Source organism: Phyllostomus discolor, chromosome 2 (genome assembly GCF_004126475.2).
Source record: "Phyllostomus discolor isolate MPI-MPIP mPhyDis1 chromosome 2, mPhyDis1.pri.v3, whole genome shotgun sequence".
In the NCBI taxonomy this organism is placed as follows: domain Eukaryota; kingdom Metazoa; phylum Chordata; class Mammalia; order Chiroptera; family Phyllostomidae; genus Phyllostomus; species Phyllostomus discolor.
Genome location: NC_040904.2, coordinates 29,375,777 through 29,392,440, shown reverse-complemented (window position 1 = coordinate 29,392,440; position 16,664 = coordinate 29,375,777). Strand labels below are relative to the sequence as shown.

Here is a 16,664-nt window from a genome sequence, read left to right as displayed (position 1 = left end):
AAGAAAAAACCATTAGGTGATAATGAGAATAGGGAAGATTCGGTGGTTGTGGGAAAAAGGAAAATATCATCCAAGGCAGTGTGATAGTGAATGAACTAGGGAAATAAATTAGTACACTACATCATTAAGACCCACTCTAACTTTCACAATTATATGAATCTGGATGGATGTGTCTTTCTCAAGCCATATTTAACCAGAGAATTGTAGGTATTGAGAAGGTAGAGGACAGTGCTTTCCCAGGATTGTTTTTGCAGTTAAGTACAAGAAAGCAAGAGAGAGAATTTGGTGTCATGTTACATGAAAATGGATGATGTAGAAAAGAAATAAGCTTGTGAAGGAAGTATAGACACCAAGGGGCTAAAGATAAGTACTGTTTGGATTGTGTGGTTACTCTGGTGGCGGTCACTCAGTGCAAGAAGTCTTGGTTTGCCTAATCTGGTGGGAAACCAAACATTAAAAAAAAAAAAGAAACTTTTCCTGAAGCTTAGTGTCATAAAATCCTTGATACTTCCTAAATTACTGTTAACTTAGAAAAAAGTCTTATCCAAAACTTTTTAGTACCTCCCTGATTCCTCAAAATCATCCCTGTCTTCACCAAATTTCACATGCTTGCTTAGAGCTGGCATCATATCTCATGTGCTCCGAAAAGTCCTCTTGTTTTACTGTCATCTGAAAATCTCAGATAATGCACTCCCATGTTTGTGTCCCAAACTTTTAGGAAAAAAATCTTCATTTTAATTTTAATTCAATTCAATTTAATTAATTAATTTATGTATTTATTATTTATTTATATGTAGATATGTGTTTTGTATTATAAATGAATTTTAGCATTTATTTTTTAACATATTATGGTGCACGAAATTTTATGTAACACATAATTACAAATCACAAGAACAGATACAAGGTACAAGAAATTTTATGTACCGGTAACAAATTTGTGATATTTACACATCATAGTGGGTGAAGAACTCTTCATCACTGTCAATATCAGAAGTATTGCCTTCTTCAATTTCTACATTTCTGGAATCTTCTGAGGAGTCACTTTCCTCATCCCAGTAAAATGCATCGTCCTCAGTTCCACCCATAGCATTGCTGATGCCACAATTTTTAAATGATTTCACAACCACTTCCTTCTTGACACTGTTCCATGGTCTTAAGATTCAACTGCAAACCTGGTCAAAGGATGCTTTCTTGATCCTGCCTGTAGGTGTTAAATCATTACCAGTTGACTGCATCCACAAGGTCCACTCTTTCTTCATTAGGACCTTGAAGGGCTTGTTTACAAACATCAAGAGGTTGAAGTTGGCTGGTTAGCCCACTAGGTATCACAGTCAGTCCCCTGTGGTTGCTTTTACACTATGTGTAGCATGGACTTTGAAGTGATCAAAAACAAGCAAAGATGGTTTTTAAGTATCTAGTACTACCCATGTACAATGGGTATCCTTATTTTTCCCTAAAAAATTTGGGCAAAAACATGCACATTATATAGCACTTAGGTAACATTCTAAGTGGTAACTTTTCTACTTCTAAAACATACAGATGTGTGGAGATGAGCAGCCCTGAGTATTAAAAAATAAAATAAAACCTATTCAAAGTACATTTTTAACTTAAATTACTTAGATATTACTTAGATAAACCAAGTTTTTGAAAACTTATCTGTTGAATATTATGTCTATAGGTTTTTGTTTCCATAAATTACACAGCAAGATTATTTCATCCCAGCTACAGAAATAACACTGTTGACATTACCAATATTGATAGTTATTATGAGTACTATACTTAATTTTTGCAAAGACACATACAATCATTCTATTTTCTGAATTAAAAATAGAGATTTAATCTTTTGGCTCTACTGGTCTATCTTTAGAAACAAAATGTAAATATTATATATATAACATTTTAGTACATGGTACCTCAGGTTGCATAATAGATATTTTACATTGTGACTGCAATTTCATTTTATATTAAACAATAATATCCGTAGATTATACAGCATGTGATTAAATATGTCTATCTTTATTTTTGTCAAATATTACAATGCTTACAGCTTTTGACAGTAAACATGTATTGCATTTTTAGACTTCTGGATCCCAAGCACCTGAGTGTTACTTTCCTAGAAATGACAACTCTTACTTAGTCACTTCAACTAAGTATTCTTCCATGGGCGTAACAGCTGACCTCCAGCTGAAGAGTACCAATGCCCAAAGAAATCGGCCTTCTGAACCCATCTCGACTCTTCGTGTAGAAGTGAAATATCACAAAAATGACATGCTGCAGTTTAAGGTATGTTTCATATAAATAACGCCACTGCATGACTTATTTGTCAAGATGAGAGATTTTGAGTACCTTCAGTGCTTAGATCTTTAGTGTAGTATTAAGGATTATTAATTGGATTGATAGCATTTTGATTTTATACAAATGAAGCTTTTTTTCCTTTACAAAGCTCATAGCTAGGTGCACAATAAATAAGGCTTTTCATTTTTGCTAACTTTGTGAATAATTAAACATATAGTGGCAATTTCTTAAAAGATATTTCAATTATGCTATATAGATAATTACTTTGAATGCATTATGTTGGTAATCAAGTTAAAATAAACAAAAAAGTGAAACAGTATGTTTACTATTTTCATTACTTTTGCACAGTGATCTAAATTTTTTACCCATTAATTAGCCATGTAAAAGAAATAATCATTTCAATAGTTACACATAAGAATTTTTTTAAAAATAAAGAGCTCCAAGGATATCCACTAAAAAAAAACTGTTACAAATGATAAGATCAGCAAAATGACTGAATATAAAATAATATTTACCAGAAATGCTTCCTGTTTACTATCCTTCACCATTTAGAAACTGAAATTGTGTTCAATCTCATTAGCAAAATCATATGGGAAGAATAATCAAATAAACAAAAAATATTAAACAATTATAGGAGTGACTCTCTGTACAAAATAACTATTAAAATGTGTTGATAGCTATTAAATAAGTACTAAGAAACTCTAAATAAGACTAAATTTTATAAAGGTAACTCATTTTAGTTCAATTGATGCTTTTAAATAATTTCCATAGAAATCTCAGTGGAATACATTTTGAGACTTAATAAAATAACCTTTATATTTTCTGGAAAAATAAACATGTGACAATGGTGATAGTTAAAATGTATATAAAAATAGATAAAATTTACAGAATTAAAACAGAAGTGCAGTTAGCATTACCTGAAAGTCTGTTTTATGTATGTAAATATAGCATATAAAGATACAATGTATACATTTAAGATTTAACCAATATAAGCCCAGAAAAAAAAATAGCTGCATATTTATCTTGTATATGGCTAGTAAAGTTCTTTCAGACCACAGATACAAAGTCATGTATCCAATAGATAAAAATCTAATGTCCTATGTAGAAATTATACATTTCAACATTAATAAACATTATAAACAATCAGAAGACAAACAATAAATAGATAAATATCTGATACCTTTATCATAAAAGGCAAGGAATTTCAGCTCATACAAACAAGAAAATATTAAGATTATAAGCAGACATGTAACAAAAGAAATAATACTGAGAAATAAAAAAATTACATATAGACTAAAAATCAAAAGAACAAAAGACAAATTCAGAGTGGAAAATCTAAATGGTGAATAATCATGCAGAAACAGTTTCATCCTCATCATCAAGGACATAAAAGACAATTTAGAAAAGAAATGCACTTATGTAACATAAAACAGCATTAGAGCACACATTTTGGTGAGAATATTAATTAGTACAATAATTCTGGAAAACAGTTTACAAGTAGATATCAAGGGCCTTATAAATGTTAATAATACTCAGACCTAATACTTCATTTCCAGGAAATGAACTGAGAAAATAAAGATACCAATAAATATAAATTAATGTTAACATTAGTAAATATTGTAGTCAATAATAGTATTTACTACATAGGACAAAATTATTGAAACAACTTCTATGTCTAAACAGAAGTGGTAAATACTTTTGTATACCCATGTGGAACTATTTAGCCTTAAAAGTTGATTTTGAAGATTTCTCATTATATAGAAAAATGAATTACAAAATATCTTAAAGAGGTCAAATGCAATAGGCAATTTGGTCTCATTGCATATTTATGTATGTATATGGAGAAATATATATATGCATGCTATGGATACAGAATTAAGAATTATATAAACAAAAATCCTAAGTATTCTTGTTTTAACTATTATTTAAATTATTTAATATTTATGTAATATGTCACCAAACTAGAGCAAAACATTTCTGTTCTTATTATTTCCTGCAATAGATTTATGATCCCAAAAATAAGAGATATGAAGTTCCAGTACCATTAAACATTCCAACTACACCAACAAGTACTTATGAAAATAGACTTTATGATGCTGAAATCAAGGAAAATCCTTTTGGCATCCAGATTCGACGGCGAAGCACAGGCAGAGTTATGTAAGTGATTGAATTATTTGCTACGAATGATACTTTCATTTTAGCCTAAGATAAGAAAAGTAGATGATTATTCTCACAGACTTCACTGAGTTAGAGTGTCATCACACTAAAAATGGTTTTGACCTCTTTTAACATCATAAAACTATCATTAAGAATTGTTAAAATTTCTCTTTCACGTTCGATGTGATTTATTCTATTATTAACTCTCAGACTTATTCTTCTAATCCAGTTCAGAACCAAACCAAAACTCCTGTTGAAAAGCATGATGAATGTTGGCAAAATAAGTAACTGAAAATGTGTTATGTAAATATTTTGTAAGAACTGTTGAAATCAAAGTTTATTTGTTCTGGAATGTGACTGAGTTAATACTATTTCTGCCAGGCATTGATAAATGCACATAAATATTTTTGTTGCAGTGAATAAATTAAAAACTTATGGTATATTAAAGGATACTTTTGTGTAATTTAAGCTTGTCTTTCTATACTTTTGAGGGTGTTATTCAGATATTTTCAGGTATTGTCATACTGGATACATGTAATGAAGAAAGTATGTGTGTATTATTTTGAAAAATGTGTTATGATTATGTTTTTGTTTCGAAGGATCAGAATCTAAGTTATTTTGTAAAAAAAATTCCAGTGCAAAAATATAATTATTATTATTTAAGAATAGTTATTCTTTAGTAAACACCTTTTCAAAATAATTAATGTAAAAATTTAAATGTCCCAAAATCTTTATAATACTTATGTTTTCTTACACTGGTAACTCTTTTTTCCCTTTTCTTTTGTTCTTGCAAATGACTAGAAATACAACACATTCTCTATAAAACATTTCTTCTAGAATTTTTTGGTAAACACTGAATAAACACAAAAAGCAAGATAAAAGTAAAATAATTTATTTTAGTATTGATTTCTATTTATTATGTTATAGAAAAACTCTTACTATCTCAAAGAAGCAGTAAAATGGATGACTTTTGATTTCTAGAACATATGTGACTTACAGATTATATATTATTAATAACTTCATATTAATCTTAGTTTAAAAGCAATGCATGTCTAAATATAAACATATATAACCATGTAATGATGCTGAATATTTGAAATATACTTTAGGTATTCTTTAACTTAGCAAAAAGAAAAATATATTGGAACAATAACATGTCTAATTGATATCTTGTTCAAATAATTTATATAGAGAAAATATTTTTGATATTCAGCTCACCTAAGAAAGAATTACCATTGTTATTTGTGATACACCTTCATGAATATTTCCTGAAATATAATTGTTTTCTTTTGTTTTCAGTTGGGATTCTCACTTACCTGGATTTGCTTTTAATGACAAGTTCATTCAAATATCTACTCGCCTGCCATCAGAATATATATATGGTTTTGGGGAAGTGGAGCACTCAGCATTTAAGCGAAATCTAAACTGGCACACTTGGGGAATGTTCACAAGAGACCAACCCCCTGGTGTAGGTACCAATGTTGTACTGCCTCATGAAGTACCTGAGACCACGATTAGGATCCAAGTCATTTCTGTGTAGGCCTGTACTTTGGTATTGAAGTCATGACAAAGGGGCTGGAGATTCCCAGAGCTGCTATAATGATTTTCTGAAAAACAAACTAAATAAATCACCAGTAATTATTAGCAAAAGCAATAACATTGAGTACAGTGAGGACTGAGGTAGTGAGCCAATTCCGTACTCTCTCAACTGCATAAAAAGAACATTCAAATTCAGTATTCCCTGCCAAATACGTATTTATACTCAGCTTTTAGAAAATAACCGATTAGACTCTCTAACTTTTTTGTTTTCTTCAACAATGATCTGATGCCACCTTTTTTTCCTTTATGACACCCAGCTGCAGGTGTGAGTTTTTATGAGTCTTTGCTGCTACTTACATCTTTAGGAAATGTTTTTATGAGATCGTGTCACTTTTCCCAATGTTTTGACTTACTAATTAAATGCACATTACTAATTAAATGTTATTTAATGCACTGCACAAAGAATATTAACTATAATTATTCTAGACACGTAAAAATGACATTCTCATAAAATGTTACCTTATTTCTATTTGCAATACGTGATGCTAATTTAAAGGATGTATTAAGTGTGAAATTATAAAATGTGTATACTTTGCAACCACCTTTCATATTTAGGTGCTCAAACTTTTTTGCATCACAATACTTCAAAATTAGGTTATAAAGGTGATTTTTCATTTATGCCAACTGAAAAAATATATTTGACCAAAATTTACTTTGTTAAAGCTTTCAACATTAACATTGTCATTATTAGGGTATAACCTTTATTCTCAATATATAAATTATCTTTTACGTATTAATCAATTCCTGGGATTCCCTGAGGGTCAAAGATGTGTATTTCTTTGGAGCTCGTTATCTTCAAAGTTTTGTGATCTTTAGCAGGTCATTTCAGGGCCATGAGTATGTTTTGGTTATTTGATTTTTTTCCATTACTATTTAGTCCCCTTATACCCCCTCCCCCCACTTATCACCACACTGTTGCCCATGTTCATGAGTTCTTTTTCCTCTTTGCTCAGTTCCTCCACCCCTTTACCTTCTCACCCTCCTTCACTGTTATCCTGCTCTATACCTATGTGTCTGCCTCTATTTTCCTTGTCAGTTCAGTTTGTTCATTAGATTCCCTATATGAGTGAAATCATATGGTATTTATCTTCCTCTAACTGGCTTATTTCACATAATATAATGTTCTCTAGGTCCATCCATACTGTTGCAAAGGGTCAAATTTTATTTTTTATGTCCCACTAGTATCCCATTGTGTATGGAACTGTCCCATAGTGTTTTATTCACTCATCTACTGATGGATTCTTGGGCTGCTTCTGTATCTTGGCTACTGTAAATAACACAGCACTGAACATAATGGTGCTTATGTTCTTTCAAATTAATGTTTTAGAGCCCTGGCTGGTGTGGCTCAGAGGATCGAGTGCAGGCAGTGAACCACAGAGTCACTGGTTCAATTCCCAGTCAGGGCACATGCCTGGGTTGCAGGCCAGATCCCCAGTAGGGGTCTTATGAGAGGCAACCATACATTAATGTTCCTCTCCCTCTCTTTCTCCCTCCCTTCCCCTCTCTCTAAAAATAAATAAATAACATTTTTTTTTAAAAACTAGTGTTTTGGGTTCCTTCATATATATTCCCAGAAGAATGATCACTGGGTCAAAAGTCAGATCCAGTTTTAATTTTTTGAGTTATCTAACAGTTTTTATTCTAAAACGTAAAAAGTTCTAGCTAAAAACAAAGTGAAATGTTTTATAAATATAAACTATTATGTGTTACCATTTAAATATGAAATATATAAAATTAGATAATTATCATATTAATTCCTTTAGTTTAAGTAGTTTAATCACTTTATTCATTTTTTTAAATCTTCTTCTGCAACCTAAGAATGTGCCATGACTAGGAATGAAACCTGCAATCTTTTGGTGTATGGGATGAGGCTACAATAACTGAGCCATCTGGCCACAGCAATCTCTTTAATCACTTTTAGGAAATTATGTTATTGAAAAGGAAGTGCAAGTTTTTAAAATAAATTAACATAACTAACCTATAGAAAGAAACCCAATTACTCTAATGCCAATGCTTCATTTTATATCAGTTATCAGGCAGCATTCGCAGATGTTACAGTTGTATATTTGTATATTTATTTGCATACTCTAAAGCAATAACTGTTTTAATTTTTAGAAGATAATTTCTAAGGGAAACGCATTTGATTTTGATTGTTTATGCAAGGAAGGAGCACTTAATTCCTAGGCTTGATCATACAATAAATTTAAATATTACATTGACAAAATTACATGGTATTGCATTATTATCTCAATATATGTTGTGTTTATTTATGTATTTATTTTATTTTAGTATAAACTTAATTCCTATGGATTTCATCCCTATTACATGGCTCTGGAAGATGAGGGCCATTCTCATGGGGTTCTCTTACTTAACAGCAATGGAATGGGTAAGACAATCATTTTTAAAATTTGTCATCTTATATGTTACTCTTTAATAAATATTTTATACACAAATAAAATGATATCATATTTTGAATTTCCAGATGTTACATTTCAGCCAACACCTGCTCTAACTTACCGCATCATTGGAGGAATCTTGGACTTTTATATGTTTTTGGGCCCAAATCCAGAAGTTGTGACAAAGCAATACCATGAAGTAGGATTAAATTTGTTTTTAGAAAATTCATAGAGTTCTCTTTATACTATAAATAATTCTTTTAGTTCACAAATTATTTTTGTTTTCAAAGGTAATTGGCCGACCAGTCATGCCAGCTTACTGGGCTTTGGGATTCCAAATATGTCGTTATGGGTACAGAAATACTTCAGAGGTTCGGCAAGTGTATGAGGATATGATAGCGGCTCGGATCCCATATGTATGTATAGAAACTTTTAAGTATGTGATGTATAACACTGGAATGAATAAACAGTTATATACTTTAAAAATATTTTAAGCATTTGGAAACATTTAGTGCTTAGTTTCTAGTAGCACCTAATGAATTGGATATGAACTTTTTGTAAATGATCTTTATTAGATTGATAAATGAACAGGAATATTACCAGTTTTTTCCTACTTTCTCTCCAATTCCATGTACTAAACAAGTTACTGTGCATTTGCATTTCTCTCATAAACTTTGTTCAGACACATTCTCTGTATTTCCTCTGCGTGAGAGTAAGGGTCTACAAAATTATTCCATCCACTGCTGTGACAAATTACAGGAAAGAAATTGGAAGTGAAACAGAGTGATTTTTGTTTGCCTGAGATAGATGATACTGGTAATGTTAAAACATAGAATTAGAGGGCTGGCAGAATATCCTCTTCTCTCAATGTTTGTGAAAATAAATACTCCTGAGTATCCAGAAATAATTAGTCCCTGTGAGATTTTAGTGATATTAAGGAATCCCAGAAATTCACCTAGTAACACATCAGCATGAAAATGTAGAGTGGGAGGCATATGTAACAACTCCTTCTAAGAAAAATAAGAAAGACCTCATTATAAGATATCGGTAAATATAATAGAATTTAATACATAGTTCCTGAATATATTATTATGAGGACATTAACTATGTAGTAAATGATGTAGAAATATGAGGGTGAATTTTTTTATAAAAAGGAAGTTGCCTTATTTTTTTAATAAAAAGTTATGTCTACTGTATTAGCCATGTGTTTTATAACACCTAGAGGAAAATTTAGCTAATGTCTACTGACAGAAAATAATGAAAAATATATTATTTATGCCTACATTATAATTTTATTATAACACTCAAACATTTACTAGTTAAAACACATCTTGTAATAATGAATGGATTATTAGTATGATTCTTGCCGCACTACCGCAATTCTCCTATTTTTCAGGATGTTCAATACACAGACATAGATTACATGGAGAGGCAGCTGGACTTCACAATTGGTGAAAGATTCCAAGACCTTCCTCAGTTTGTTGACAAAATAAGAAGTGAAGGAATGAGATACATTATTATCCTGGTCAGTATTTGTATTTTACATTTCATGCAAGCCTTATTATCTTAGTTTTATTAAGATTTCTCTCCTAGATTGAGGGATATGGGGGGGTGTTTCAAAACAGGAAGTATATAACTTTGGAATCTACTCTGTAATCTAAAAGTTTCTTCCTTTAACACTTCCTTTTGTTTACATGGGCTGCCACAGGCTACTTGTGTACTTGGCACATCTTTTAGAGATCTAAGACTAAAGGTGGGAGTAAAAGTCAACCTGGTTTTTAGTAATCACCCCTGTTGTAAACTGGCTTTGATTTACGGAAGATATCACCAAGTGATGATGGGTTTTCTATTCCCATACAATTCCCAAATTATTCTCTAGGACTGCTGCTTATCTTTCTCATGTTTAAAAATTTGCCTTCAACTTAGTGATTCACTGGGGAGAATATTGTACCATTATTTCATAAGAAGCAAGCTACATAGTGAGAAATCCCACTGGAAAAATAAAAACAAAACCTCTAGTAATCTTGCTTGAAATTATAGCTTAAATATTTTCAAAGTTCTTAATTTTTATAAGAAATTTAGAAGGTAGTACAGATAGAAGAGTAAAGTTTGTATCATCAGTCCATGCCTCAGCTCATGTCTCTGAAAGCATAATATGACGCTATATATGATACATCGCATATATGTATATGACATATATGTATATACACATGTGTGCATACATATGATATATTACATGCATGTTTAATAGAATATTAGGATGTTTCATAACTACCCAAGAGGCTATAGTTTTATTTCATAGTAACTTGGTTTGTATTTCATTTCAATTTAGGATCCAGCAATTTCAGGAAATGAAACGAAGCCTTACCCTGCATTTCAAAGAGGACAGGAAAAAGATGTCTTTGTCAAATGGCCAAATACCAATGATATTTGTTGGGCAAAGGTATTGATTTGACCTTGAAATAAAATATGAGAAAAATATTTTGTTGAAAATTTCTATTAAATTAAAAAATTGTTATAAACATAGAGAAATATAACTATAATGGTATGACTTAATAATTAATAAAGAAAATTATGTGTTCCTTTGAGTTTAATCCAAATTATTAGAAATAGAGAAAAAATTCATAAAAGTTGTAAGTTCGATGCTGTTTGTTTCACCTTTAAATTATCTTACTGTATTTCTTGCAACCTTTTGTGTTTTATTACAAAACTACCATTAGTAACAAAGCAAATCATTATTCTATACCTTGTCATTTAAATTTATGCACTTCTCTTAAAAACTTATTAAAAAAGTAAACAATGTTTTTAAGAGCTAATTTATATTCCTGACTTGAACAAGGAATATAATTTACTATATTGCATTTAAACAGCAGTATTCAGACCTTGTGTATTAATATCTTTTAGAAAATATCCTGATTTGGCTGACATATAAAAGGGGAAAAAATAAATCATTACTAGAAAAAAAATAACAAAATCCCATAATGGAAGATATAATTAAATGTATTATGAGATTCTTTTTGGATCTTAGACCAAAAATAGGTCATCAGTGGTAAAAGTGATAAAATTCAAAATGGCCTATAGGTAAGTTAATAGTATAATATTAATATTAACTTCTTGGTTTTGGTACTTATACAGTAGTTATAATTATGTTAACATTAGAGGAGCACAGTGAAGGGTACAAAAAACTCTAGGTATATTTTCAAGCTGTTCTGTAAGTCTGAATATAATTAATTTCAAAATAAAAAAGGTTAAATTAAAGTAGAAAAAAAAACTTTACAGATGGGGAGAGAGAGACCCGAGTCGCAAGGCCTCCTCCCCCTTGTCTCTTTGTTGTTGTCTCGCTTGCAAGAGAATAATTCAAGTTAGAGACAAACACCATAGTGGAAATGAAATAAGTTTATTTGTGAAACCCAGACAAGCATGGAGCAGCAAACAGGCAACTGGCAAGTGTAAATTCCCCACATATAGAGGAAAGAATGTTGTTACTAAGTCAGTGAGTTTGTTCTATACACTTGAGGCTACAAGTAGATATTTACCTAATCTAAGTACGCTGACTATTGGGATTCAGGAGTTATAGGTCTCAGCTAGCTACTAGGTTCCCCCTTCTTCCCCTGCCTTGGGAATAATTTACAGCTAAAAAGCCTTTCTTTCTCAGCAAAGTTTTTCTTCTTAGAGAATTTGTTACAGAAGCTCCCTTTTCCAGCATAGAATCTCAAGGATGACTCTTCCCTCCCCCTTCCTGTATGATTCCTGCTTGTGATGTTTAGGACATCTTGCAAACTTAGTAAGATGGTTATAGAAGTTTACAGAATCCCCTTTTCTTGGCACAGACTCAAGGGCTCTCTCCTCCTCCTGTTCTATTTTGCTTGTAATTCTTGGGACACCTGGAAATCTTCTCAAGGCAAGCTTAGGACTGCTGAGTTCTTTTGCTCGAGCCTCCTGTATTAAGTTCTTCGTTAGATTGTAATGGCGAGGGCTCTGCCTTTATTTCCTTTCTGGCCACTCATTCCCAGCTAACAAAACTATGATAGACAGTAAAAAACCTCATTTTAGAAACATGCAAGTCCAGAGCATGACATGTAGGCCATAAAAAGGAATTTTTTCCTTCCTACTTTGTCAGATTTGTATCCTCTAATCCATTCCTCCGCAATCAGCAACAAAGATTTAGTACTTACTGTGAAAACCATGAAGATATTTGCCTCAGCATGGCATCATTCAACTCAGAGAGTCAATTCCTTTTAAATAAAAATATATTCATTATTTTTATATTTTAATTTTAGAATAATTATACCAATAGTTTTAATATACTACATTCAATAAACTTTAATATATGGTTTTCATATTATTTCTGGACCAGAACTTTGGTTACATGAATTGTTTTCCACATCACTGACTGCTACAAAAGTTAGCTTTTTTTTCTTATTTGCTATATTAAATAGAATATCAATATGGAAAATGGGAATAGGTTGCAAAAAGCACATATACCAAAACAAAAAACTGAAAAAAAAAACTGAAGGGATTACTAATCTGGGATCTTCAATCTATAATATGCCTCTAAAATTCTGATTTATTTACAACACAGTCATAATACTGAAGTTATTTTAAATTGATTTTCAACCTCTTTCTATGTAGGTTTGGCCAGATTTACCCAATATAACAATAGATGAAACTCAGACTGAAGATGAAGCTGTTAATGTAAGTTTTACATTCGTTGGCTATATAACTGAAGGAAATTCAGCACGTGGATTTAATGATCACTTTCACCAATCATTCCGTTTGAATAATTTCCTCAAAAAAAAAGATGGGTTGTTTTCTAATTATCTATATCAGGTTATATTTAAATCAAATGTATTTATTTTTTCTTAATTACCAAAAAAGTCACTCTGTTAAGTAATTTTACATATCTTATTCAATGCAAGCAATCATTCTTTCTTTAATTTTTTATTTTGTTGTGATAAGAATACTCACTATGCCATCTATCATTTTACATTTCTAAGGTCACAATATGGCATCCTTGAGCCTAGGGACAATGTTGTACAGCAGATCACTAGAACTTATCTTGCATGATCTAGACTTCACGCATATTGAATAGTAGTTCCCCATTATCCCCACCCCGCAGCCTCTGACAACTGCCACTGCATTCTCTCATTTCATGAGTTTGACTATTTTAGATACCTCATATAAATGGAGGAATGCGGTATTTATCCTTTTGTACCTGATTTATTTTACTCAGCATAATATTTTCAAGTGCATCCATTTTGCCTCATACTGCAGGATTTTCTTTTTTTGTAAGACTGAATAGTATTTCATTGTAGGTATACACCACATTGTCTTGGTCAAGTCATCCATTGAAGGACATTTAGGTTATTTCAACACCTTCACTCTTGTGAACAGTGCAGCAGTAAAGATGGGAGTTCAGAGTTCAGTTCAGGTATCTCTTTGAGATACTGATTTCAGTTTTTTTGAGGGATAACTACCCACAAATGGTAGTTCTATTGCTAATATTTGGAGAGAGCTCCATGTATTTTGATTTTGATCAGCATTATCCTGGCAAAAATGAAGTTAAACATCTTTTCACCTACTTGTTGGACATTGGTATGTATTTTTTTAGAGAAATTTCTATTCAAGTATTTGTCCATTTCTAAATGAGCTATTTTAAAAAAATATATATATAGGCGTAGGACTATCTTGCATACCTTGGTAATTTACTATTTATCTGCTATATGGTGTACAAATATTTTCTCCCATCCTGTAGGAAGCTTTGTTACTTGGTTGATTATTTCTTTTCTTGTGCAGAAACTTTTTAGTCAGATTCAGTGACAATTGTCTATTTTTTCCCGATATCTTTGGTGTTATATACATGAAATTTTTGCTAAAACAAAATATACTGAAGATTCCCTGTGTTTTTCTCTTAGTTTTGAAGTTGCAAATATTACATTTAAGTTTTAAGTCCATTTAAGCTGATTTTTGTATGTAGTATACAAATAAGGAACTTCTTTCATTCTTCTGTATGTGGATATTCAGTTTTCTGAACATTATTTGATGAGGAAACTTTCCCTTTTCCCTTTGTATATTCTTGACACCCTTGCTGTAGATCAGTTGACTATATATCTGTGTATTGATTTGTGTGATCTTTATTTTGTGCCATTCGTCTATGTGCTAATTTTTATGGTGCCACCACACTGTTTTAATTATGATAGCTTGAAAATATATTTTCAAATAAGGAAATGTGATGGTTTTAGCTTCTTTCTACATTCTTAATATTATTTGGACTATTTAGTTTTGGGGGGGTTTTGGTGATTCCATATGAATTGTAACATTGGGATTTTTATAAGGGTTGCATTAAATCTATATATCACTTTTGGGAGTATAATATTTTAACTATATTAATTCTTTCATTCCCTGAAATGTGTTATGGTTTTATTGATCGGCCTCTCTATTTTACTTAACAAGGTTTTGTTTTGTAGTATTCAGTGTATAAAAGTCTTTCACCCACTTTAGTTTATTCTTATTTATTTATTCATGTATTTTTTATTTTTTTCTATTATAAATGTACTTGTTTTCATAACTTTCTTTTCAGATAGTTCATCATTAGTGTATAACATTATGGCATTCACAAAGATGAAATTTTTACCTTTTTCTTTCTGACTTGGATGCTTTATATTGCATTTTTAATGCTTAATTATTCTAGCTAGGACTGTCAATAATATGTTAAATAGAAGTGATAAGAATGAGCATCCTTGCCTTATGTCTGATATTATAGGAATGTTTTTCCTGAATCAGTATGATATTACCTATAGGCATTTGGTATACAGTCTTTATGATTTTGAGGTAAGTTACTTTGTTGTTCTTGTGTATCGAGAGTTTTCTTCATGAAAGTTTGTTGAATTTTTGTCCGACACATTTTTTTCAATTCTTGTTGAGATGATTATGTGATTTTTATTCTTTATTATGTTAATGTATTATATAAGATTAAATGAGCCCTGCATTGCAAGGATAAATCCCATTTGTTCTTAGTATGTGACCTTTTTTACTGTTCGGTTGAATATTGTTTCTTAGTATTTTATTGAACATGTTGCATCTATAGCCATCAGGGACATTGTTCTATAGTGTTCTTTTCTCTTGTGATGTCATTGTTATTTTGGCCACCTAAAATGACTTTGGAAAGGAAGTATTCTCTTCACTTCATTCTTTTGGGGATGGATTTGAGAAGGATTAACATTAGTTATTTTTAAATGTTTGGTAGAATTCACCAGTGAATCCATCTTATCCTAGTCTTTTCTGTGTTGGTAAACTTTTCATATTTCTTCATGATTCAGTTTTGTTAGGTTGTATTCCTATAGGACTTGATCCATTTGTTGTGTGTTATCCATTTGTTGCTGTGTAATTGTTCATAATAGACTCTTATGATTCTCTCTATTTCTGTGACATTTATTGTAATGCCTTATTATTCATAACTGATTTTCTTTACCTGACTTTTTTCTTTTTCTTTGTTAATAAATGTATTGATTCATTCTTATTCTTTAATTTCAATTATAGTTTATATCTGATATTGTATTAGCTTCAGGGATATAGCATAGTGGTCAGAAAATCATATACTTCACAAAGTGTTCCTCCAAAAGCACATGGAAGATTCTCTAGGTTATATCACCAGTTAGGTCACAAAACAAGTTTTAACAAATTTAAGAATATCAAAATTATACATTGAATAAAAACTGGGCACAATGAATAACAATTAACATCAGAAGAAACACTGGAAAATTCACAAATACAACAAAGTTAAGCACCACAATTTTGAACAACAAATAGGTCAAGGAAAAATAAAAAAGGAAATTGGAAAATAACTTGACACAGCAACATGAAATTACAATGTATCAAAGCTTAGGCATGCAGCAAAGGCAGTCTAAAAGGAAAATTTATAGTGATAAATGCCTCCAGTAGAAAAGAAGAAGGATTTCAAATAAACAATCTAACTCTCTACTTTGAAGCACTAGGATAAAAAGAACACACTAAGCCCAAAACCATAAGAAAGAATAAAATGATAAAGATTGGACTATTAATACATGAAATAAGTGCTATCTAAACAAGAGAACAAAAATCAACAAAACTAAGAGTTGGCAATCAATAAAATAAGTTAATTACCTACAAGGGATCTCCCATATGGCTGTCAGTTGATTTCTCAACAGAAACCTTGCAAGCCAGAAGGAATGGCAAGAA

At 31.0% G+C, this 16,664-nt stretch overlaps 1 protein-coding gene across 1 annotated transcript in view; it reads left to right on the top strand.

The window, feature by feature from the left end:
• The window catches only part of SI (sucrase-isomaltase), an 86,581-nt gene that overhangs the window by 42,182 nt on the left and 27,735 nt on the right, over positions 1 to 16,664 (top strand). Inside the window, exons 25-33 of the mRNA XM_028504854.2 lie at positions 2,080 to 2,283; positions 4,298 to 4,452; positions 5,752 to 5,920; positions 8,341 to 8,437; positions 8,534 to 8,646; positions 8,738 to 8,863; positions 9,844 to 9,972; positions 10,780 to 10,890; positions 13,080 to 13,142. Of these exons, the coding sequence (XP_028360655.1) occupies positions 2,080 to 2,283; positions 4,298 to 4,452; positions 5,752 to 5,920; positions 8,341 to 8,437; positions 8,534 to 8,646; positions 8,738 to 8,863; positions 9,844 to 9,972; positions 10,780 to 10,890; positions 13,080 to 13,142 (1,167 nt within the window). The remainder of the gene's footprint in view (positions 1 to 2,079; positions 2,284 to 4,297; positions 4,453 to 5,751; positions 5,921 to 8,340; positions 8,438 to 8,533; positions 8,647 to 8,737; positions 8,864 to 9,843; positions 9,973 to 10,779; positions 10,891 to 13,079; positions 13,143 to 16,664) is intronic.